General features: G+C 51.5%; 1 protein-coding gene across 5 annotated transcripts in view; it reads right to left on the bottom strand.

Moving 5' to 3' along the window:
- The window catches only part of Sh3pxd2a (SH3 and PX domains 2A), a 256,313-nt gene that overhangs the window by 68,139 nt on the left and 164,085 nt on the right, over positions 1-24,089 (bottom strand). For 3 of the 5 annotated variants that reach the window (XM_045142193.1, XM_004659376.2, XM_045142196.1), the window contains one exon: positions 2,389-2,433. The exons of the other annotated variants lie outside the window; for them this stretch is intronic. In XM_045142193.1, coding sequence (XP_044998128.1) covers positions 2,389-2,433 — 45 coding nt within the window. The remainder of the gene's footprint in view (positions 1-2,388; positions 2,434-24,089) is intronic. 5 annotated transcript variants of the gene reach the window in all.

The following is a 24,089-nucleotide window of genomic DNA, read 5'->3' as shown; positions in this document are numbered from 1 at the left end:
AAATTTTTGTTGGACAAAAAGCTCTCCATGCCGGGTGTGGTGGCGGACGCTCTTAATCTCAGCACTTGGGAGGCAGAGGTAGGAGGATCACCGTGAGTTCAAGGCCACCCTGAGACTCCATAGTGAATGCCAGGTCAGCCTGGGCTAGAGTGAGACCCTACCTCGAAAAAAAAAAAAAAGATCCAGATGATGTGCTTCACACTAGAGTCTCATGAGTAAGCTCTGAGGCCCCAGGCTGGTACTGGAGGACATTCCCTACACAGGGCACTAAGATTCATGAGGCCAGCCTTAGCATTAGTGTGTGAAGCTCTGAGGACCAGTTCTGCTCTGTGACTGTGCGGAGGATGATTAACCCCTCCGAACTTCAGCTTCATCTGTGAGCAGGAAGAGGAACAGTCTCTCTTGAGGCTGTCTTGAGTATGGAGTGAATTGACAGGGGCCACATCCCCGTGTATAGCACAGATAGTGATTTATAGAGCAGAGAGAGGAAATGGCAGATTTGGGGAGGAATGGTCTCAGAACCAGGGGCAGCTCAGGGAAAAGACCACAGGTAACAGAACGGTAGGGAGAGAGGCTCGGGCCGCATTTTTTGCAACATGCCTCTTTGGGGCACACCTCTAGGCAGGCAGAGGGCACTTGTCAGTTGGAGAGATCCTCCTTCCCAGACTACTCTGAGGTGGATGCCAGGCTAAGCAGCCCTGGGACCCTTATCTCTTAGGATTGCTGGCATCAGCCCATTACCTCTGAATTCTCCAACATTCCACAAGGGAAACCAAGCCCTGGGCGAGACCTATTCTTTTTTTTTTTTTTTGGTTTTCCGAGGTAGGGTTTCACTCTAGCTCAGGCTGACCTGGAATTCACCATGTAGTCTCAGGGTGGCCTCGAACTCACCGCGATCCTCCTACCTCTCTGTTTCCCGAGTGCTGGGACTAAAGGTGTGCGCCACCACAACCGACTGAGACCTATTCTTGATTTGCCTAGACTCTAGCCCTGGACTTGCTTCCCTCCACTGCACGACGGCAGGGTGGGTGGTGGTGGGGGGGGGCTGACTCCCCTGGACCTCTGGCTCCAAACAGCTGGGCTTATCCTGACAAGCAAGGCCCTGTGAGGGCTCCACCTCAGGCTCCCCTTAACCCTCCCAACCCTGGGCATCCTACCAGGGCCCTCCGGCCCCTCACAGCCGGTTCCTCCCAGGCTGCGCTGGGCCTGCTGGCTCTCAGCTATACGTTTGGTGAATAGAATGCATTGCTGTAGGCCAAGTGGGCTCCAACTCACTGGCTTGTGCAGAAGGGAAAAAGGGACAGGCGCCCAGTGATTAGCTCAGGCCCAGGCCTGTTCACAGGGAACACCAGAAGGACGATGGACTGTGAGGGAATGGGGACCTCCCCCACTGCTTTCTCTCCTCCAAGCTCCTCTCCTGGGACACTGGCCTACCACTGCCTGCCAACAGCTGTGACGGGGAGGGGCTAAGCCTTGGGTTTTAACTACAGGGCTGGTCCAGCCCCCCTCTGGAACCCAGCCTTTCTGTTCCTCTCCCAAGCCCCCAACCTAAATCTCTGCTCTCAGAAAGAGACCCTGTCTAAGACCCTTCTGGAAATCCCACCCTTCCCTCACCATCTCCCCCAGGCACTGAAGTCCTGCTGTTCCAGGTTTTTGACACAAGGCTAAAGGCAAGTCGCTGACCAGTTAGTTACCCAGTTAGGGCAGACACAGATCAAGCCCCCGGGCCCCAAAAGCCACTGGCTGGACAGGCCAAAGGCCTGAAAGCCCCCAAGGCTGGAGGCCGCTCCACAGTCTGGACTTCCAGGGCGTAAGAGCTGTGACCCACACTCTGTCACAAGTGCAGGAAGGGCCTCGGATCTCCTCCGTTCTCCAGCTGAGATCTACGGAAGGCGAGCTCGGGCGTCAGGGACTCAATGCTTCGGTTTAGGGTGACCATTCATCCCGCCCTCGCTGGGCTGTCCCAGTGCGGGAAGGCTGCGGACAGTAGCCCACCATCGCCCTGGCGCTTTCTGTGCCAGGAACCCTCTGAGGTAACATTACATCCTCCTGGGGAGGTGAAGAAACCCACCCAAGGGCAGCACAGGCGAGACGTGGCAGAGCTGGGATTCAAGCCCACACGCCCTGGGCCAGCACACACTTGCTCACACCCTTCGATGCGGTCACCCCTCCACAGAGGCTCCGTGGCTCATCTGAGGACTACAAAGGGTTCTCCTAGCAGGCAGAGGGCCCCCTAAGAGTAGAGTAGAGGAGCCTCACATGCCGACTGAGGGCTGCCCACATCACAGGGAAGCATGCAACAAGAAGCCTGCGGGCACTGGCTTCCGAGCACACGTGCTGAGACACAGATGCTCACACACACGCATGCACATGCATGCCAGGCAGTACCTGTCACGTCCTTCTTGGGAGACTCAGCCCAGCTGGACAGCCACACTTCCGAGTCCCCCCCACCGGAGGACAAGCGGCAGCAGGAGAGAGAATCAGAGGAGAGGACCGTTAGGCAGGCAGGAGGGCCACCGGGTGAGTGGCTGCAGACTTCAGCGGTTCAAGGCGCCGTGGGCGGAAGGCGGGGGAGGGGAGGGAGTGATTTCCTGGCCTGAGACAGGCTGCTGGGCGTGGGCCTGTGTGATTACAGAGGCTGGCCAGGATAATGAGGTGTCTGTCGAAACACAGGAATCCTCTGGAGCACAGAATCCTACACCCAGGCCCTTGCCGGAGTGGGACTTTGGGTTATCGTGGCCGGGAGAAGGCTGGCCGATTCTGTCTCTGTGGCCTTGTGGGGACTGGCCCCATGGGGATTAGTGGCTCCAAGGATTCTCCAGGACCAACAGGCTCGGCAAATGGGACCCAGGACTACAAACATCAGGGTTTTCGGAGCACTCACTCCAATCTCCAGGCTTTGTGGTGCCACATCTACCAAGTCTTGAAGTCTTGCCCAATCTGTCACTGCCACACCCACTGAGGGATGCAGACAGGCCTGAGCAAGCAGAAGACACTGTCCCAACAGAGACCCTCACTCTTGTTCCAATCTGGGAGAGTGACTGATAGTGGCTAGGCAACAGAACTCAGACAATGGTATTCCATCTCAGCCTCAGTTTCCTCGCCTGAGAAATGGGCTACATGGTCCTCCTGCCAAGAGGGAGGAGCAAAATCCAGGCATCATAAAGAAACATGATTAACAGATATGCTGCCACTAGCACTGCCACGGGGCAGAAAGCTCTTGGCAAGAATTTTGAGAGCCTCAAAGTTCCCCATGCACATCTGAGGTCACTTATGGACACGGTTTGCCTATAGTGGCCCATTTATTGCCTATGGCAATCCCAAAAGGCAGGCATAGGCCTCTGGCTTCATGTTGCAGGGGAGTTATTTTTCATATGGAAGTAACTGAACCAAATTTCTACAAGCCAGAAACAGTCAGGCCTGGCAGCACCTGGAAGCTAATGCCTTCTCTGTTGTGTTCCTTCCCTCAAGGCACAGAGAGCTGGGCGTAGTGGGACAGTCACAGGGAAGCCTCAACTATAATTTGAGAGGGAAATCCTTGGAGAGTCACCCAGCGCTGTGCAGAAGAGCTGAATGACCTGTCCACAGGCCGAGATGATCAATAGCAGCTAACACCCTGCCAGCGTTTGATGTCTGCTAAGCGTTGACAGTCTGGTTTTGTTGTTGTTGCATTGTTTTTTATTAGTTTTTTGAGATAGGGTCTCACTCATTCTAGCCCAGGCTGATCTCACTCTGTAGTTTCAGTGTGGCCTTGAACTCATGGTAATCCTCCTACCTCTGCCTTCCAAGTGCTGGGATCAAAGGCATGCGCCACCATGCCCGGCCTTTGTTTGTTTATATATATAATTTTGTTGTTGCTGTTGTTTTCGAAGCAGGGTCCTGCTCTAGCCCAGTCTGACATGGAATTCACTATGTAGTCTCAGGGAACTTACAGCGATCCTCCTACCTAAAGGAGTGTGCCATCATGCCCAGCAGTTTTTATTTATTTATTTGAGTGAGAGAGAGAGAGAGAAAGAGGCAGAGAGAGAATGGGCGTGCCAGGGCCACTGCAATGAACTCCAGACATGTGCGCCCCCTTGTGCACATGTGTGACATTGTGCGCTCACGTCAGTGTGCGTCTGGCATACGTGGGACCTGGAGATTCAAACATGAGTTCTTAGGCTCCACAGGCGAGCGCCTTGACCACCAAGCCATCTCTCTAGCCCCGATGTCTGCTGAGCTAAGGACCATGCACTTAACACAAGAGCTGCTCATTTACTCTTCATAGCAAGCCTTCAGTGACAGGTGCCTCTGCAGACCCAAGAAACGGAACGAGAGAAGTGAAAACCACTTGCCCACAGCCACACAGCTCGTGCAAGGTCCGTCTCTCACGAGCACACAGACGACCGAGGCCTGATGCTCCACAAAGTACCTGCTGAGAACAGGCTGCCTGCCCCTAGAGACCTGGGGAGTTGGCCCTTCCAGCTGTCACTGTGCAAATCCACAGTGCAGTGTGAGAGGAAGAGCCCCCTGCAATCTGATGGCGTGGGTTCCAATTCAGGCTCGGCCCCTTTGGGGGAATTGCTTAACCTTTCCGAGCCCGATCTTGAACTTATAAAACTCAAGATAAAGTGACATTTATCTTTTGGGTTGCTGTGAGAATTAAACGTGGTAATACAAGCGCCCAACATAGTGCCTACTACATCCCCAGTGCTCTGTGAAGGTGAGCGGCCCCTTGACAACGCTTCTGAGTTTAGTAAGCAGGTGCCTGGCTCCTGGAGCTCAATCAGCTCATGGGGCGGGGTGTGGGGGAGGCACCAGGAAAGTCACGGCCTAGGATGCAAGGATGCTGGCTAGACAGTGTACCAGGTTAGATATGCTAAGAGAACACAACTGCTAACTGGTCTGAGGTATTTGCCCACAGTCACCCTTAGAGAGTAGGTCAGCTGGAAGTGACTATGAGAACAAGCAGAGACCAGACAGAGCCTCTCCCCAGGCCTAGCTGCCCGAAGTTGGCGGGACTGCCCTTGTGAGGTTGAGATGGGGCAGTCGCACTGAGGGCGACCAAAACTTAAACCAAGAAGTACGGGGTGGGGGGTGGGGGGGGGAGGGGCGTCCTGCCTAGTGCTCACCCCTTGCAAAGGCTTTGAGCTCACTGCTGTCCTCAGATTTGGCCAAGTAGGCTGCCTCCTAGGAGGGTCATGCCACACCGGGACACCTCGTGCTGCCCCAGCTCCAGCTGACCCTACAGAGCCCTGCGCTGACTGACTGGCTGAGAGGTTACCCACATGGCTTCTCACCTCCGCTGGGCCTCTCACTTGGTACACTTTTCCTTCAGGGTTCCTCACGAGAAGATGTTTGGGGAAAGGTAAACTTCTTCCACTGAGCCTTGGGAAGGCACTGTGCTTGGGCCTGGACTGCCCAGGAGGACCAATTCTGCCAGAACAGGAGTCTGAAGGGACTAAGAGAATACACCTTAGGTGCTGGAGGCCGAGTGGTTTCTGAGGCAATCTCCTAAGTGTACTGTTGTAGTGCAAAAGCAAGCTGGGCACGGGGCAGGCCTGCCATCCCAGCACTCGGGAGATGGAGGTAGGAGGACCACAGACTTAAAAGCCTGTCTGAGATATTTAGATCCCCAGCACCTGGGAGGCAGAGGCAGGAGGATCGCTGTGAGTTTGAGGCCACCCTGAAACTACATAGTAAATTCCAGGTCAGCATGGGCTAGAGCGAGACCCTACCTCAGAAAAAAAAAAAAAAATAGTGAAAAAAGGGCCTGGGGTAGAGCTCAGTGGCAGAGCCCCTGCCGCAGTTGTAGGAGGTGAGGGCCAGTCTTCACCATTATAGGGAGGAACTGACAGTGGGCCATGTTCCAATAAAACTTTATTTACAGAAGCACAAGGTGGGCTGGATGTGGCCGAAGGCAGACTCATGAGCTCATGCCTGTCCCCTCGCTTACAAAAGCAGGCCTCCACTTGCCCATCCTCAAAGGAAAATGGAAAGCAGACCAGATGTGAGCCTGTCATTTATTTATTTATTTTTTAACTCGACAGCAGGGAGAAGGAAGCGGGGTGGGGGAGCAGATAGAGAGAGAGAGAGAGAGAGCGAGAGCGCCAGGGCCTCCAGCCACTGTAAAGGGACTCCAGATGCATGCGCCACCTTGTGCATCTGGCTTACGTGGGTAAACTGGGGAAACAAACCTGGGTCCTTTTCCTTTGTAGACAAGTGCCTTAATCACTGAACCATCTCTCCAGCCCAAGCCTGTCTTTTTAAAAGAAGTCTTTCCAGGGATGGATGGATTGCTCAGTGGTTAAGGCATTTGCCTGCAAAGCCAAATGACCCAGGTTCAATTCCCCAGGATCCATGTTAGCCAGATGCACAAGGTAGTGGTGGGGGGAGCGCACGTGTCTGGAGTTTGTTTGCTGTGGCTGGACGCCCTGGCACGCTCATTCTCTCTCTGTCAAATAAATAGAAAGAAAGAAAGAGAAAGAAAGAAAGAAAGAAAGAAAGAAAGAAAGAAAGAAAGAAAGAAAGAAAGAAAGAGGGAAAGAAGAAAGACCGGTATGACCATGTTGGGGCCACACTACTTTTAAAGAGAAAAACAAAAATTCTTTCCAGATCCAGAACCATTCACTTCCCAATCTCTGGATATGCAGAATTAATCCAGCCCCACTGCTCCCAGCCTAACTGAGCAAGCTCTCCCAGGGTGGGAAGGAAGGACCCCTTCCATCTCATTACAATGAACAGAGGAGAGCCACTGGCTCACACACTCTGGTCGTCTGGCTAGCAGGCAGACAAGGCTGCTGGCTCAGGGGTAGGAGGCAGATACACCAGGAACAGCTGTGACCAACACAAACCAACTGCTTCTCTGCCTCCCTCTGCTCTGATGACAAAGAAACAAGAGCCTACAGTCTAAGGTCACGGGCCTGGCAGACAGCCGTCAAACTGGCAGTGGACATGCCTGGCTGTGAGGAGAACAAGCTGTGTGACCTTGAGCCTGTCGCTTAACTCTCAATTAGCACATATGTCAAATGAAGCATCTGGACGCACTGATCTCTAAGGTAAATGGTTGGTGTTCTAGATTTTCCTGGCAGAAACCTCATTGTCTCCATAATACCGATGCTAAAACCATAGCTGAAACAGATGTTTCCAGAGAAGGAGACCATCTTTCCAGGGATAATCATCTGAACATGGCTCAATGTCTGGAAAACCAACATCAGAAAGAAAAAAAAAAAAAAAAGTGGACAACACTGGAGGTACGGTTAGGGTTTGATATGAAATGTCCCCCACAGGCTCTTGTACCAGCAGCTCAGCTGTCAGCTGATGGGCCTTTGCAAAGTGACTGGATCCTGAGGGCACTGACCTAATCGATGGATGAGTCCCTTGATTAGTCATAATACGATGGTATCATTGGGAGGTGATGCAAAGTGGGAGGTAGGACCTATTTGGAAAAAGTAGTTCATCGAGCATGTGACCTGGAGAGATGCCTCTTGTTCCCTCCCCTTCCTTTTTCTCTCTCTGCTTCCCGGCCACCATGAAGTGAGCAGCTTGGTTCCATCACAAGCTCTTGCTGCATACTCTGCCTCAGCACAGGCCCCCGGCAGCACAGCGCACTGACTGACTCGGTTTCGTGGAAGGCGTAGCGGAACAGCTTGGTCCATGGAGACCAGCGTGCGCAGTCGAGGGCATTCACACCACAGTGAGCCAGGAAGCAGGGAGCGAGGCTGGAGGAAGGCCAGGTATAAACTTCAAGGGCCTGTTTTAGGAGTTCCCGAAGGTTCCGCAGCTCCCCAAATAGTGGCACCAGCTGGGCAGCAAGCATTCCACCGATGAGCTTGTAGAGGACATTTCAGATTCAAACCATAACACTGACCATGAGCTGGCACCTCTGTGAGGTGTGGCAAGACAAACCCTCCCCTGCCTTAAGTTTTCCCTCAAGTATTTGCTGCAGCCATTGAAAACACATGCACGCATTAAGAACAGAGGCCTACAGTAAGTTGAAAAGGAGACATAAAGGGTGGAGAAAGAAAGGGAGGAGGATACTTAATAGGTTGATATTGTATATATGTAATTACAATGATTGTAATGGGGAGGTAATATGATGGAGAATGGAATTTCAAATGGGAAAGTGTGGGGGTGGGGAGGGAGGGAATTACCATGGGATATATTTTATAATCATGGAAAATGTTAATAAAAATTAAAAAAAAAAAAAAAAAAGAACAGAGGCCTAGGGCCGGGCGTGGTGGCGCATGCCTTTAATCCCAGCACTCGGGAGGCAGAGGAAAAAGGATCACCATGAGTTCCAGGCCACCCTGAGACTACATAGTGAATTCCAGATCAGCCTGGACTAGAGTGAGACCCTATCTCGAAAACCAAAAAAAAAAAAAAAAAAAAAAAAAAAAGGACAGAGGCCTAGGTCTTATACTCACTCTGCCACTTAACGGTGGCCAACTTGTGGCATTTGGCAATCTCTGAGCTTCTTTCCATAAACTCTTACCCTGCCCTTCTTCACAGGGTATTTTAACAGAGAAATGACCTGCTTGTCTGTGAAAGGTTGTGGAAAAGTAGGAGTCAGGCCTCTCGGACACCATGGGGAGGGGGTGACAGGCAAAAGCCAAAGGGCCCAGAGTGACAGACAGGGTCCCATCCTCAAGAAGCCATGTCCTTGACACAGCCACTGCCGCCAGCTGGCAGTACCAGCAAGAATCCAAGTCCAGAAAAAACTGGGTACCTGCAGGTTGAGACCAAACACTGAGCTGGGGGTCACTGAGCTGCGGTCCAGGAGATGAGGGAGAAGCAAGAACGGAAGGCAGGTGCCTGTGGCTTTACAGAAGCTTCCCTCCAGGACTGCCCAGCCTGGCCAGCCTTTAGGAAAGGACTCTCCCCGGTACCGGTAAGACCTCTCAACCTTGAACAACTGAGGAGCTCAAGGACCTGGCTTCCATGTTGTGTCAGCACAATACTTCCCGAGCAAAGCAAGTGCCACCATTCAGAGTAATAAACCCAGAGCAGGCTGTGGGCCCAGGTGGGAGGAAGGCCAACCACTCGGATGCCATGGAAGGTGACCGTGAGCCAGAGGCTCGGGACCAGGGTCGGGCCACCTCCTGACTGGCTTTCACAGCCCCCTCCCCACACACGCCAGGGCTCCTGCTAGGGTCTGTGGAATGAAAACCTCCCCTCTTCCTGGCCTTTCCCTCCTTCGGGATCTCAGAGGAGACCTCTCCCTCTTTGGGAATTCTACTGTTTGTACTTGTGACCAATCCTAACTTATTGCTGTGTCCCAATCTTTCCCTCCAAACTTTGCAGAGAGGGCTCATTTCTTAGGTTCTCTAGGCTCCGTGTGCATCTTTCCCTCTCTCACTAGGCCACCAGGAAAGCCAGCCATTGACTGCTGAGCTATTGACAGCTCAAGGCCTGGCAGCAGCAGTGGACATGTCCCATCTCTCCCCCAGTCCGTCATGGACACACAGTGGCTCCACTCTCCACAACAGCTCCAGAGTCTGGGTTACAGTCCTTTGAAGGTAATCTGGCCTACATGACAGTCACTCTAGGGGACCTGCCACAGGTGGGAGCAGCAGAAGCAGAGGCATGACAGTGAAGGTGACATGAATGCCAACCAGGAAAAGCACAGCACGAACTAAAATGATCAAGACAAAGCAAACGGTTCAAGCGCGGAGCCGGAGAGATGGCTCAGTAGTTAAGGCGCTTGCCTGTAGAGCCTAATGACCTGGGTTCAATTCCCCAGTACCCCGGTAAACGCAGATGCACAACGTAGTACATGCATCTGGAGCTCATTTGCAGTGGCTGGAGGCCCTGGCATACCCATTCTCATTCTCTCTCTCTCTCTCTCCTCTCTCTCTGTCTGCTTGCAAACAAACACATAAAAATATTAAAAACGAGTGGTTCAAGCATAAGTCCCATCATCTCGCCTGGGTGTGAACCTGCCACAGCCACAGGTGCTGGTGGGCAGTGTTGTCTCATGGAACGCTGTTTGGGGACCATGAGGATGACACTGTCAAGAAGGGGTGACTGGCCGGGCGTAGCACTGCACACCCTTAATGCCAGCATTCAGGAGGCAGAGGTAGGAGGATCACCGTGAGTTCGAGGTCACCGAGACTACAGAGTGAATTCCAGGTCAGCCTGGGCTAAAGTGAGGCAGTCCCTCGAAAAATAAAAAAAAAGAAAAGAAAAAGGGGTGAATGCCTTTCTTCCGAATATGGGTTAGCTATCTTGTGGGTCGTATGTCCCTTATGCACACGTCCGCTTGTCCTTCCACTATGTGCTGTGTGATGAATCAGCATACGGCCCTCAGCAGGCGGCTGTCTGATCATGGACTTCCTAGCCTCCAGAACCAAGAGCTAATGTGAACCCCTTTTCTTCATAAATTACCCAGTCTTGGGGCTGGGAATGTGCTTCTGTCGGCAGAATGCTTGCCTAGCATGCATGGAGCCCTTAGTTTCATTCCCAGCATTGCATAAATGGGGAGCGGGGGGGGGGGGGTGTCCCACACCTGTGATCCTAACACTTGGGAGGTAGAGGTAGGAGAATCAGAAATTCAAGATCATCATCATCCAATCTGAGCTACATGAGCCCCTGTCTAAAAAAGAAAAAAAAAAAAAACACATACAAATAGGCACTGGGAGCTGGCTCAGCAGCTAAATGAGCTGGCTTGCAAAGCCTGCTGGCTTGGGTTCAGTTCCCCAGTATCCATGTGAAAAGCCAGGTACACAAAGTGGCACATAAATCTGGAGTTCATTTGTCGTGGTGTGAGTCCCTAGCATGCCCCTACTTTCTCTGCTCATAAATATTTTTTTATTTTTAAAAACATATGTAACTGCCAGGCGTGGTGGCACACGCCTTTAATCCCAGCACTTGGGGAGACAGAGGTAGGAAGATTTCTGTTAGTTGAGGTCAGCCTGAGAGTACATAGTGAATTCCAGGTTAGCCTGGGCTGGGCTACAGTGAGAACCTACCTCAAGACACCAAAACAGAGCCGGGCGTGGTGGCACATGCCTTTAATCCCAACACTTGGGAGGCAGAGGTAGGATCGCTGTGAGTTCGAAGCCACCCTGAGACTACAGAGTGAATTCCAGATCGGCATGGGCTAGAGTGAGACCCTACCTCAAAAAAACAAACAACAACAACAAAACCACCCAAATAAAGAATAAATAATGGGGAGGTAATATGATGGAGAATGGAATTTCAAAGGGGAAAGTGTCAGGGGGGAGGGAGGGAATTACTATGGGATATTTTTTTTCTTATAATCATGGATAATGTTAATAAAAATTAAAAAATTAAAACATAAAATAAAATAAAATAAAATCCACACATGTAGCTAAGTTACCCAGCAGGCATCCTATTACAGCAGCAAAAAGCAGACTGAAGCGCACTGCTTCTACAGCAAGCAGGCCTGGGAAGCCTGGCCCAGCAAGAACAGCAGCTACAGCTCTTTTCACATCCACATGGAGGAAATAATCATGCCCTGGATTGGTGGGTGAGGATACCATCATCTTGCCCCCAGGTCCTGCCTTCTCCTCCTAGCCTGGCAGTCAACCCCTCCAGGGTTGGCTTCCTAGAGGTGAGCTCTGCAGTCACCTGGGGTCTGTGCTTGGAAAGAAGGACCTTGCAGGCTGTAGAGATGGCTTAGGTGCTAAGGTGCTTGCCAAAAGACCCAGGTTGATTTCTCTAGGACCCACATAAGCCAGATACACGAGGGGGTGCACACGTCTGGAGTTTGTTTGCAGTGGCTGCAGGCTCTGGCATACCATTCTTCCCCCTCCCCCTTTCCTCTGTCTCTACCTGCCCATCTCTCTCTTTCTCAAATAAATGAATGAAAATATTTTTTAAAAAAGAAGGAGGGGCTGGAGAGGTGGCTTAGCGGTTAAGCGCTTGCTGCGAAGCCTAAGGACCCCAGTTCAAGGCTCAATTCCCCAGGACCCATGTTAGCCAGATGCACAAGGGGGCGCACACATCTGGAGTTCGTTTGCAGTGGCTGGAAGCCCTGGCACGCCCACGCTCCTCTCTCTCTCTCTCTCTCTCTCTCTCTCTCTCTCTCTCTCTCTCTGCCTCTTTCTCTCTCTGTCTGTCGCTCTCAAATAAATAAACAACAACAACAACAAAAAATTAAAAAAAAAAAAAAGGACCTTGGGCTGCCTTAATGCTCTGTCATGGGGCTGAAATCATTCATAATTTATGAAAGAGACCTTCATGTTTTCAATTTTCATTGGGCTTTGCAATTTATGTAGCTGGTTATCCTCAAGGCCTATGTGTTCTGAGCTATAGACCTTTGACCCAAATAAACGGATACAGTACAGAAGTTTAGTGAGGCTGAATTTCTGACAGGCACCTTCAGAAAGACAAGCGAGTCCTAAGTGTCTGTCTCCCAGCACCCTGCTCTCTGCCCTATCTTTGGCTTCTTGGTAGTGCCACGCAGGCCACAAAGATCACGTGGGGGACTCAGGACGAGAGACAGGAAGGACAATCGCTTAAGATCACACAGCAAGTAATTAGCAAGGATTGAGCTAGACTATACTTTCCAATCACTTAAGCCCGAGGAGTGGCTCAGTGCTGAACGTTTAATGGTACTTTCTTACTTAATCCTTATAATAATCTGCCTCCTGTAGACAAGGAAAGCAGGGCTCAGGGGAGAGAAGGCTCTTTCCCAAAGCCCTACAGCAAATAAGAGATGGTGTCAGGCAGAGGCAGGCTGGCCAGGCATTGGGAATGAAGAGGCCCTGGTGGGGAACATCATTTTCTGGATCCTCACTCTGCCACTGGCCAAGGCCTTACGTGTTTCTGCTGAACTTCTCTAGTGGCAACGCAGCCATGTTCCCACTTTGCATGCAACAACTGAGGGCTTGTCTCCTCTCCCAGAGTTCTGCCTCTCCCAGAACACAGGGTCCCCGTGGGACAGCCCAGCCTCGGGTAGGCATGCGCCTGACCCCGTGGCCCGAGCTACTTGCCAGGGCCCCTGCTCAGGTGCATGTGTGGGGAGAGGGGAATAATTCTACAGCCTCTCAGGGACCAAGTTCAAAGGCACCCTCCTAGGCTAGGGCTGGGATGAGAAGGTCGGGCCAGCCCAGGAGGTGCAGGCAGTGGAGCCAGGGCTGCCCCTGGGAATGCTCGGCTGCCTGCGGGGGTTGGGGGAGATGCCAGCACAGAGGAGCAGGCAAGCCTTCAGGCTCTGAGAAGACCAGAAGCTTCTCTGTTAAAGACAGGTGGCTGGGTTAGTCAAAGGCGCGTGGGTGGACGGAGGGGCGGCGAGCGGGGAGGTGGGCTGGAGGACCCGAGCATCTGCTCCCAGCAGCTGTGGCCTGGCCCAACTGCAGCCTCTGGGGTGCGGCCTCCCCCTCAGTTCTCAGGTCCTCACCTCTCCCTGTTCAGGGTCTGTGTGTGTAAAGAAACAAATTCAGCCCTGAGAGTTCCAGGATCCCGGCCACTCCCTTCCTGGGGTGGTCTGCCTTGGTGGTCCTCCCCCCCCCCGGTCCCCCACTTACATAAAGCACGTCCCCCTCTAGTTCCCCACCCTCTGCTCTCTGAGAGAAGCCCCCACTTTGGGTCAGTGTGTGAGAAAGAGGTGGCACAGCAGGAGGCCAGCAAAAAAAAAAAAAAAAAAGCGCAGGCCCCCAGTCTTGTGCCTGCTCCCCAGGAGCCGGGAGGGAGAGGCAGAGTCAACAGCAGTGCGTTCCTATCCAGGACGACCCGGAGCAGAACTTACAGTCTTTCACACTGGGGTTTGTTATCAGATTATCAATGAATCAACTGCCAGCTATTTATTGAGCACTGACCACATGCGCAGCTGGGCCCTGCTGATGCCCACGTGACTCCACCGACTATCCTCACACACGGGAGACAGCCTGATGCCTGCAGGCACCTGTGTGGCAACAGTGCCACCACCATGGGACATCCTTCTGTCCTGAGGCTTCCTGAGGCCTACGGGTGGGGGGGGAGGGGAAGACAAAGCAGGGTGACAGCCAGAGGCCTCGTTCCTGAACTGAGGTTGAGGACACTGACTTTTTTTAAAAAAATATATATATATTTTATTTATTTATTTGAGAGAGAGAAAGACAGAATGGGCATGCCAGGGCCTCCAGCCACTGCAAATGAACTCCGGACGCGTGCGCCCCCTGGTTCATCTGGCTCACGTGGGTCCTGGGGAATTGAACGGGGGTCCTTAAGTTTCACAGGCAAAGCCTTAACCGCTAAGCCATTTCCCCAGCCCGACACTGACTTTGGAAAGCTGTTCTGTCTCATTCGTCTTTGCTGCGTATACGGTCACTGACAGTTTTGACTGGCTCTAGAATGTCTGGTTGGGACTGGAATCCTAACAAGAGCCTGGTGCTTAATAAAACTGCACTGAGTCAAGCCAGAGATTAGGTGGTGTTAAGAGTACTTGGTTAACACGCACCAGGCTCTGGGTTCCGTCCCCGGCACCAAGAAACAAACAAAAATAGTAAGTGCCGGGGCCGGCTGGGGCAGTGGCTCAGTAGGTAAAGGGGCCTGCTTGCAGTGTCCGCTGGTGTGAGTCCCCAGTACCCATGTAAAGTCAGATGCACAAAGCAGCACATGTTTCTGGAGTTTGTTTGCAGGGCCAAGAAGCTCTAGAGCACCCACAGTCTCTGATAAGCAAATAAAAAATATTTAAAAACAAACAACCCCGCCCCCCCGCAAGTGTTGAGTCTCCAGTTAGCTCCGAAGTTCCTCCAGGGCCCTGTCCTTGTTCACACCCCCACGATACCTTGTTCGAGGACGGTGGTGCCCAGCGAACCCTCACCAGTCTCTGTCCCAAGGGTTTCATGGGAAAATGCAGCCTGGCTGACCCCACTTGTCGAGACCTGCCGCGCCCCTGCCCTCTCTCTAGTCCAGTGATGACCTCCTGAGCCATGTTCAGGCCTTCTCAGGCTGATAGCATCCATGACCTTACTTCTTGTAGACACTGTGACAAGATAGAGTGCTGCTGGCCCCCTGCCCAAGTCCAGCAGAACATTCCAGAAAGGCAACTGACTTAAAGTAAAGCATCTTACTTCAAAGCCTTTCAAAGAGGTTTAAAAAAGTTACCCATGGGTTAGAGAGACGGCTTAGCCGTTAAGGTGCTTGTCTGAGAAGCCCAGAGACCCACGTTCAACTCTTCAGATTCCACATAAGCCAGATGCACAAGGTGACGCAAGCACGCAACGTTGCACACGTGCACAAGATGGTGCACACATCTGGAATTTGATTGCAGTGGCTAGAGGCCCTGACCTGCCAATTCTCTCTCTCATTTAAAAAAAAAAAAAAGTTACAACAAAGCCAGGCATGGTGGTACATGCTTTGAATCCCAGTACTCGGGAGGCAGAGGTAGGAGGACTGCCGTGAGTTCAAGGCCACCTTGTTACAACAGAAAGTTACCCATAACCAATAAGGCCTTATGGTAAGATGGATATCACAGGAAACTGAAGTTCGTAAGGGAACAACTCGCTTATCTACCATGTCTGGTGGAAGCTGAGCGTGGCTAACACCCACAGTGTCTTCTGGGAGGCCCCAGGCTCTCCCGAGCCTTCCCTCCCCTGCTCTATATGGGTCTGGACCGGCCCTCTCAGCTCCCAGACGCCACGTCAACAGAGCTGTGCATTCACGGACAGTCGCAAGCATGCATCACCCCTGGGGAAATCCCCACATCTGGCTCTCACGTGACTGAGCTCTGCCCAGAAAGTAGCAGCCGGGAGGGCCTGCAGTCCAGGACAGGGTCAGGGACACGGCGCTGATGGAGTTAACCCTTTCCCACCAGACTCGGACCGTGCTGAGCTTCCCGGGAGAGAATGGAAGGAGGATGGTTCTGTAGTTTGATTCTTGGTTCACTGGTCCAGGCCAGTGTCAGGAGGACGGGCCGCTTCTCTGGACCCTGCCCACCTTGCCCTAGGGTAGGAAAATGCTGCTCTTTGGTCCTGCCCATCCAGGTCCATCATCATCTCTGGGAAATTTGGCTAGCTGGGGCCTTCTTTCCCAAGGGAGGCCATAGAGCTCTAGCAAGTACCTCCTAATGTTAGGTACCTGGATGGGGCGGGGGTCACGGCCCTGTAATCTGACAAAACCCATGCCCTCTTTTCAGAGGTGAGGACAAGTGTCTCTTGGAAGCCAGCGTCCTCCTAAGAAGGAGGCTGGAGGTGGCTCCTGGGGCAGGTTTTCTCCCACTCTGGTGCAATGTTCTCTTGACCCAGTGAATCTGCAACAGGTCTCTGAACAAGAGCACACAGTAGGTACTCGGGGTGTGGAGGAGCTAGATGCCCAGGTTATTTATTTTGCTTTATTGAGACAAGATTTCACTGTGTGACCCAGCTAGCCTGGAGTGTAAGACCCTCACGTTTTAGTCACCTGGGTGAGGCTCAGGTTAGCTAAACAGTTGAGGATGGCCTTGAATTCCTGATCTTCCTCTCTCCATCTTTCAAGTTCCCACAGTTGCCACTGGTGGCACCCACAAAACTGGGCATAAAAACAGCCCCTTGGGGGCTGGAGAGATGGCTTAGCAGTTAAGGCGTTTGCCTGCAAAGCCTAAGAATCGGGGTTCGATTCCCTAGTACCCACGTAAGCCAGATGCATAAGTGGGTGCGTGCATCTGGAGTTCATTTGCAGTGCCTAGAGGCCCTGGCACATCCATTCTTTCTCTCTCTCTCTGTCTGCCTCTGTCTCTCAATCTCTCTGACTCTCTCGAATAAATAAAAATATGTGGGCGTGGTGCTACAACATGCACTTGGGAGGCAGAGGTAGGAGGATCGCTGTGAGTTCGAGGCCACCCTGAGACTACATAGTGAATTCCAGGTCAGCCTGGACCAGAGAGAGACCCTATCTCAAAAAACCAAAAAGTAAAAAGTAAAAATAAGTAAATAAAATATATTTTTTAAAATTTATTTATTTATTTATTTGAGAGCGACAGACACAGAGAGAAAGACAGACAGAGGGAGAGAGAGAGAATGGGCGCGCCAGGGCTTCCAGCCTCTGCAAACGAACTCCAGACGCGTGCGCCCCCTTGTGCATCTGGCTAACGTGGGACCTGGGGAACCGAGCCTCGAACCGGGGTCCTTAGGCTTCACAGGCAAGCGCTTAACCGCTAAGCCATCTCTCCAGCCCAAAATATATTTTTTTTAAAAAAATAGCCCCTTGGAGCAGCTGGAACAGAGATCCAGTACCCAGTGATGCCTGCTGGCTGACTCCGTGGAACTTCAGAACCTCGATCCTGGACTTCCTGGTGGTCCCTCCGCCACTGGCGACCGACGAGAGAGGCAGATGAGACTCTCTGCGCCCTGGCTGCTCATCTCACTGCCATGGTGGCTGCACAGTTTGAGAACCCGACTCTGGTGAGTGCTCCCTGGGGAGCTCTCCTGACCCTCAGGCTGTGCTGTGCAGCTACCCAACTGGGAATTCCTAGAAAACAAGGGCCTCACCATGTCCATCTTGGTATCCCTGGAACTGGAGCACACAGCCCAGAACACAGTAGGATCTCAGATGCCGAGACTAATCTAGATGGCAGCCATGACCAAAGCCAGTGAGGCCAAGCATAGGCCAAGCACCTACTGAGAAACCAGCTTCCATCCAGTCAGCCTTCAAGAATCCCTTCCCCGTCCCCAGGTTGCCACGGCTGTCCACAGGGCCACAGGCAGCCAAAGCAGAGAGATGAGCCCAAGTCACAAGGAGGATGGAGAGGGGCTCTCGGTCAGAACCCTGTGATCAAATGCAAATAAGGGGCTGGAGAGATGGCTTAGCGGTTAAGCGCTTGCCTGTGAAGCCTAAGGACCCGGGTTCGAGGCTTGATTCCCCAGGACCCACGTAAGCCAGATGCACAAGGGGGCACACGCATCTGGAGTTTGTTTACAGTGGCTGGAGACCCTGGCGCACCCATTCTGCCTCTCTCTCTCTCTCTCTTTCTCTGCCTCTTTCTCTCTCTGTCGCTCTCAAGTAAAATAAATATAAATAAACCAAAAAAAAGTTTAAATGCAAATGAGGAAGGAGGAGCCACTGGGCCCCAGGGAGGGACTGTGACGGCAGGTAGCTGACAGAGAACAGGAAGGCTTACTCCACCTGGGCGATCTGCCTGTGTGTGAGGTTGCCATGGGGGCCATGCACAAAGTTAAGTCTTCATTTGACCTCTGCCACTGGCCTGTCGTCATTGTTTTTCAAGGACCCCAGTCTCCTGCAAGAACAGTTATGTACCCACTGGGAGCCTGTTTCAATGCTCAGGAAGCCTGAGGTGGCCTAGGTTGAACTGGGGAGACCCTGAATGACGGGAAACAGCCATCCTGTTTGGAACAGCCAAAGCACCCAGGAGGCCACATCTATGAGCCAGCAGCAGGATGACAGGGAAGAATCGTGACAATGTACCAACTCTTTCTTCTGAGCTAGGGACACAAAGGGACTCAGCATGGCCTGGTGATCTTGATGCAAGACTCTAGCCCTAACAAGTAATTCAATCCATCCTCGTGCCAGCCACTTGGGTCACATATGGCAGTAAGATCGGGCGGGGCGGGGGGGGGTGCAAAAAAAAAGAGCCAGGGAAAGCACGCTTTTTCTGCAAACTTCTAAGTTTCCTAAAGCTTTGGGAAAAAAAAAAGTTTTTGTGCACTCACATTTTGAAACTGACCAATTATAAAGAGACCAGGGGCCAACTGAGTTATACACGCCACATTTTTGTTTCTAAACAGAGAAACTTTAGATGAGAAAAAGGTGCTAAAACAATAAGCAATTCACATTTCCCCCAAGTCCTTGTTTTTCCCTTGACTTCGTTGTCATTACTGGAAATGTTGCCCCTGCTGTCACATGTCTGTGAACCAGAAAGCTTAAGTGAGGAACAAGTTGCTTCCTGGCTGAACGCCGTGGTGGGAAACATTTCTTTGCTGGACCACAACTTGGGTGTCTCCTCCCCACAAGAACAAAGCCTGTGGTTTCCAAATAAAAAGCAGGCAAAAGTCACTGTCTCCTGATAAAGTCAGATGGCGGGGGGGGGGGGGGGGGGGCACCAAAGGGGATTCTTGGAAAGCGGGGTGTGGGGGCACACGCCTATAACCCCAGGACTTGAGAGGTTGAAACAGAAGTTCAAAGTGTTTTGGTTCCATAGGGAGTTGAAATTAGCTTGGATTAAAACCCTGCCTTGAGCAAAACAAAAAAAAGAAAAGACAAGCTATGGGAGCTTGTCAAAACTGGATTGCTGGGGCCTGGAGAGATGGCTTAGCAGCTAAGGCATTTGCCTGCGAAGCCAAAGGACCCAGCTTTGATTCCCCAGGACCCACATTAGCCAGATGCACAAGGGGGCGCACGCTCTGGAGTTCGTTTGCAGTGGTTGGAGGCCCTGGCGTGCCCATTCTCATTCTCTCTCAAATAAAAAAAACAAACAAACAAACTAGAAACCCAAAATGAATCAGAATATACATGTTTAAAACAAAACAAAACAAAAAAACTTGCCAGGCGTGGTGGTGCACACCTTTAATCCAAGCCTTGGGAGGCAGAGGTAGGAGGATCGCCATGAGTTCAAGGCCACCCTGAGACTACATAGTGAGTTCCTGAGCTACAGGGAGACCCTACCTCAAAAACAAAAACAAACAAACAAACAAACAAAAAAAATTAGATTGCTGGGCACCACTCCAGAGATGCTGACTGAGTGGTGGACCTGGGCAGGGCCAGAGGCTCTGAAGTTCAATGAGCAAGCTCAGGATTCTGACCTGACCTTTACCCAAACTGTTCTCTTCCATGGGACACAGGGCCTCCAGGCTAAGAGCTTACTGCCTCTTAGGTGGGGGAAAGCACTCCCTCATCATGTCCAGCCTTTGTGCTCATGTCAGTTGGGAAGTGAGGGTGCTGACCTGCTGGTAGTGTGTACACACACACACACACACACACACACACCACTCACTTTCCCCATCATATCACTGCCACATGGGCTGGTTATGAAACCGCCAAACCAGTCAGCCTCTTCTCATTTCCAGCTAGATGGCTTTGAACTTCAGGGGTGACATGAGGCTGAGGACCCAGCGCCATGAACATCAACACTGTTTAAAAACACCATCCCGGTGAGATGTGCCAGAAGCTGATGCCTCTACCAGGCACGCTCATTCCGGGGACAGGCCGAGGGGAGGGTGCCAGCAAGATCTTGGCCATGTTTGCAAAGCAGCCTGGGACCTTTTGCTCCGGATAGATGTCTTGAGTGAACTGGAAAGTTCTGGAAGTTACTTTGCTAGGCAGCTCCTGCTTTCCCTTCCCCCAGCCCTGTCTTCCCTCCTGCCAGGAATGATACTTCTCAAAACTTTTTTCAGTGTGGCCGTGGTGGTGGCGCACGCCTTTAATCCCAGGACTAGGGAGGCAGAGGTAAGGAGGATCGCGGTGAGTTCGAGGCCACCCTGAGACTACATAGTGAATTCCAGGTTAGTCTGAGCTAAAGTGGAACCCTACCTTGGAAAACAAACAAAAAAACAAGCAAAAATTTCTCAAAGCTCCTCAAACTCAAGCCGGCTGCATGTCCTCACTCCTGCCTGTCACTGGACCCTGCCCACACTGGGCTGCTCATGCCAGCTCCGGTGCCCTTCTCCAGCCTCCCCGCACCCTGTAGATCACAACTCTCCCATCTGATCTGGTCTGACTGTCTGAGCCCCTGACTCTGCCCAGCCCCCGGGCCCTGTCTTCTCAGTGGAACTGGGTGCTCCACAGAACAGGAGCCAACAAACACTCCAGAGAAAAGAAAGCTAGTGGCTCCATAGACTGGAGGGAGGAAGGCTGCCCCTGGCAGCTGTCTGTCCACCACCTCTGCAGCTGAGCACAGAGCTGTGCTCTGTGACCCACTGTTGGGTCCTTTGGAAAATCAAGACCTCCAGGCTCTGCTGCACAGCGTTCCTCCTCATACCTCTGTGGGCCTCCATGTTCGGGTAGGGCCAGCAGGAGACCAGGTTTTGCCCGGGCTTCACCTAGGAGAAGGGGCCACCCTTCTCTTAGCTATCTATAAAAGGAAGAGGGTGGGACCAGCTTTTCCAGATAGTTGTTTTTTTTTTTTTTAAATGTAGTAGCCAATACTTATGGATGAGTCTTAGCTTTAGCAAATCTACTTTACTAAAACCCAAGCTTAGCTGGGTATGGTAGCTCATGCCAAAAGGATGAGGCAGGAGGTTGGAGCAACTAAGGAGGCTAAGGCAGCAGGATCAAAAGTTCAAGGCCTGCCTAGGCTATAGAGCAAGTTCAATACAACACAAGCAACTTGGCAAATTCCTATCTTAAAATAAAAAGTAAAAAAAAAAAAAAAAGAAGAAGGCTGATTTAGCTTGGTGATTTATCACTTGCATAGCATAAGTGAGGCTCTAGTTTCAAACCCTAGTACCAGAAAGGAAAAAAAAAAAACACCCTTATAAATAGGGAAATTAATGGAATACTAGTCACCACCATAAAAGAACACTTCATCCAGTTAAAAAAAATCTTTGTGGGCTGGAGAAATGGCTTAGCGGTTAAGCGCTTGCCTGTGAAGCCTAAGGACCCCGGTTCGAGGCTCGGTTCCCCAGGTCCCACGTTAGCCAGATGCACAAGGGGGCGCACGCGTCTGGAGTTCGTTTGCAGTGGCTGGAAGCCCTGGCGCGCCCATTCTCTCTCTCCCCCTCCATCTGTCTTTCTCTCTATGTCTGTTGCTCTCAAATAAATAAATAAATAATGAACAAAAAAAAATCTTTGTGCGGCTGGAGAGATGACTTAGCAGTTAAGGCACTTGGCTGCGAAGCCTAAGGACTCAGGTTCGATTGTAAGCCAGATGCACGAGGCGGCACATGCATCTGGAGTTCATTTGCAGTGGCTTAGGGGCCCTGGTGCTCCCATTCTCTATCTATCTGCCTCTTTCTGTCTCTCTCTCTCTCAAATAAATAAATAAAATATATTTTAAAAGGAAAAACAGCCAAGCATGGTGGCGCATGCCTTTAATCCCAGTACTCTGGAGGCAGAGGTAGGAGGATCGTCATAAGTTTGAGGCCACCCTGAGACTACATAGTGAATTCCAGGTCAGCGTGGGCTTGAGTGAGACCTTACCTTGAAACCCTCCCCCCCGCCCCCCCCCCCGCCCTGACCACCACCAAAAATAAATAAATAAAAGGAAAAACAAACAAAACAAAAAACCCTGTGGGCCTGGGCTCTGGGATAGCTCATTTAGTACAGGACTTGTCTCATAAGACTGAGGAGCTGAGTTTGATCCCCAGCACCCAAGTAAAAAGTGCTGGGCACGGTGGTGCATGTCTAATGTCAGCGCCGAGGAGGCAGAGACAGGAGGATTGCCTGGGGCTTGCTGACCAGCTCGGCTCAGATAACTGGTGAACTCCAGGCCAGTGAGAGACCCTGTATCAAAGGATGACAGTCCTAAGGATGACACTCAACGTTGTTCTCTGGTGTGTGTGCACGTGTGCGTGTGTGTGTGTGCGTGCACACACGCATACACATTACAAAATGGAAATAAGTGGATATCCATGACCTCACAGTGCCTGACACCACCTACACAAGACCATCATAACAGGAGGAAAAGATCATGACATCAAAATAAGAGACTGATTGAGAGGGGGAGGAGATATGATGGAGAATGGAGTTTCAAAGGGGAAAGTGAGGGGAGGGAGGGTATTACCATGGGATATTTTTTATAATCACGGAAGTTGTTGATAATAAAAAAAAAATTTTGAAGAAAAAAATGGAAATAAATGCTCTCAAGCCAAAAGCAAGACTTCCCCACCTTTCAGAATGCATCAACAAGCAAAAGGGTGATAGGAAAACTACCACACAGCTGAACTGGGGTTCAAAACCCTGCCTGGATTGTCAGGTGCCAAAACCTAAACTGTCAACACAATGGAACTACATCAAGGCTGACCTCATTAATTTGGCCCTATAAGGCCTTTTAATGATGGAAGATGGGCTGAGCTCACCGCTTTTCTAGATACAAAGTAAACAGGACCTCACCAGGAATGTCAACACTCAGAGAGCACGCCTACAACTCTCTTGAGTAACCTCATTTGCATTTAAACGAGCTGACGCTCATCACTGGGCCCTGGCACCAGACCCTCCTGGCCAGGCAGGGCTGCCTGGCATCCCAGAGGCTGTGCTCACTGCGCCCCCTAGTGGTTAATCTTGGGGGTCAACCACAGCTGACCACTACCATCCCTGACCCTTCCGGCTGCAGGTGCGGCACAAGGCCTTCTTGAGAGCGGCACTCGCTCCTGCTAGCCGTCGCTTTCTCCATGTACAGGTGTATAACTACGTTATACAGGTGCGAGGCTCAGTGGATGAGCTGGCCAGTCCAGTCCCCAGTTATTCAGTTACATTTGCAAGGCGTTTTTTGTTTTGTTTGTTTTGTTTTTGTAGCTGTGATTAAAGCCCATTCAGCAGTTGATGCTGAAAAAGAGGCACTGGGACTGGAGAGATGGCTCAGTGGTTAAGGCATTTGCCTGCAGAGCCTAAAGGCCCTGACATGCCCATTCTCTCACTTTCACTCTCTCTCTCTTTTTTTAAAATTATTTATTTATTTGAGAGCGACAGACACAGAGAGAAAGACAGATAGAGGGAGAGAGAGAGAATGGGCGCGCCAGGGCTTCCAGCCTCTGCAAACGAACTCCAGATGCGTGCGCCCCCTTGTGCATCTGGCTAACGTGGGACCTGGGGAACCGAGCCTCGAACCGGGGTCCTTAGGCTTCACAGGCAAGCGCTTAACCACTAAGCCATCTCTCCAGCCCTTTCACTCTCTTTTTAAAACATTTTATTCTTATTTATATTTATTAGAAAGGGGGAAAGAGAGAATGAGAATGGGCATGCCAGGGTCTCTAGCCACTGCCAATGAACTCCAGACACATGCGGCCTCATATACATCTGGTTTATGTGGGTACTAGGGAATCAAACCTGAGTCCTTATGTTTCACAGGCAAGTGTCTTAACTGTTAAGCCACCTCTCCAGCCTTCACTTTCTCTCTGCTTGTAAATAAATAAATATAAATAATCTTTTTTAAGAGGAACTGGCCGGGTGTAGTGGAACACACCTTTAATCCCAGCACCTGAGAGGCAGAGGCAAGAGGATCACTGTGAGTTCGAGGCCACCTTGAGACTACACAGTGAATTCCAGGTTGAGCTGGGCGTGGGCCGCCACCCCTG

This window comes from Jaculus jaculus, chromosome 1 (genome assembly GCF_020740685.1).
Source record: "Jaculus jaculus isolate mJacJac1 chromosome 1, mJacJac1.mat.Y.cur, whole genome shotgun sequence".
Classification (NCBI taxonomy): domain Eukaryota; kingdom Metazoa; phylum Chordata; class Mammalia; order Rodentia; family Dipodidae; genus Jaculus; species Jaculus jaculus.
The sequence above is the reverse complement of the archived record's forward strand: the minus strand, read 5'-3'. Positions and strand labels throughout refer to the sequence as shown.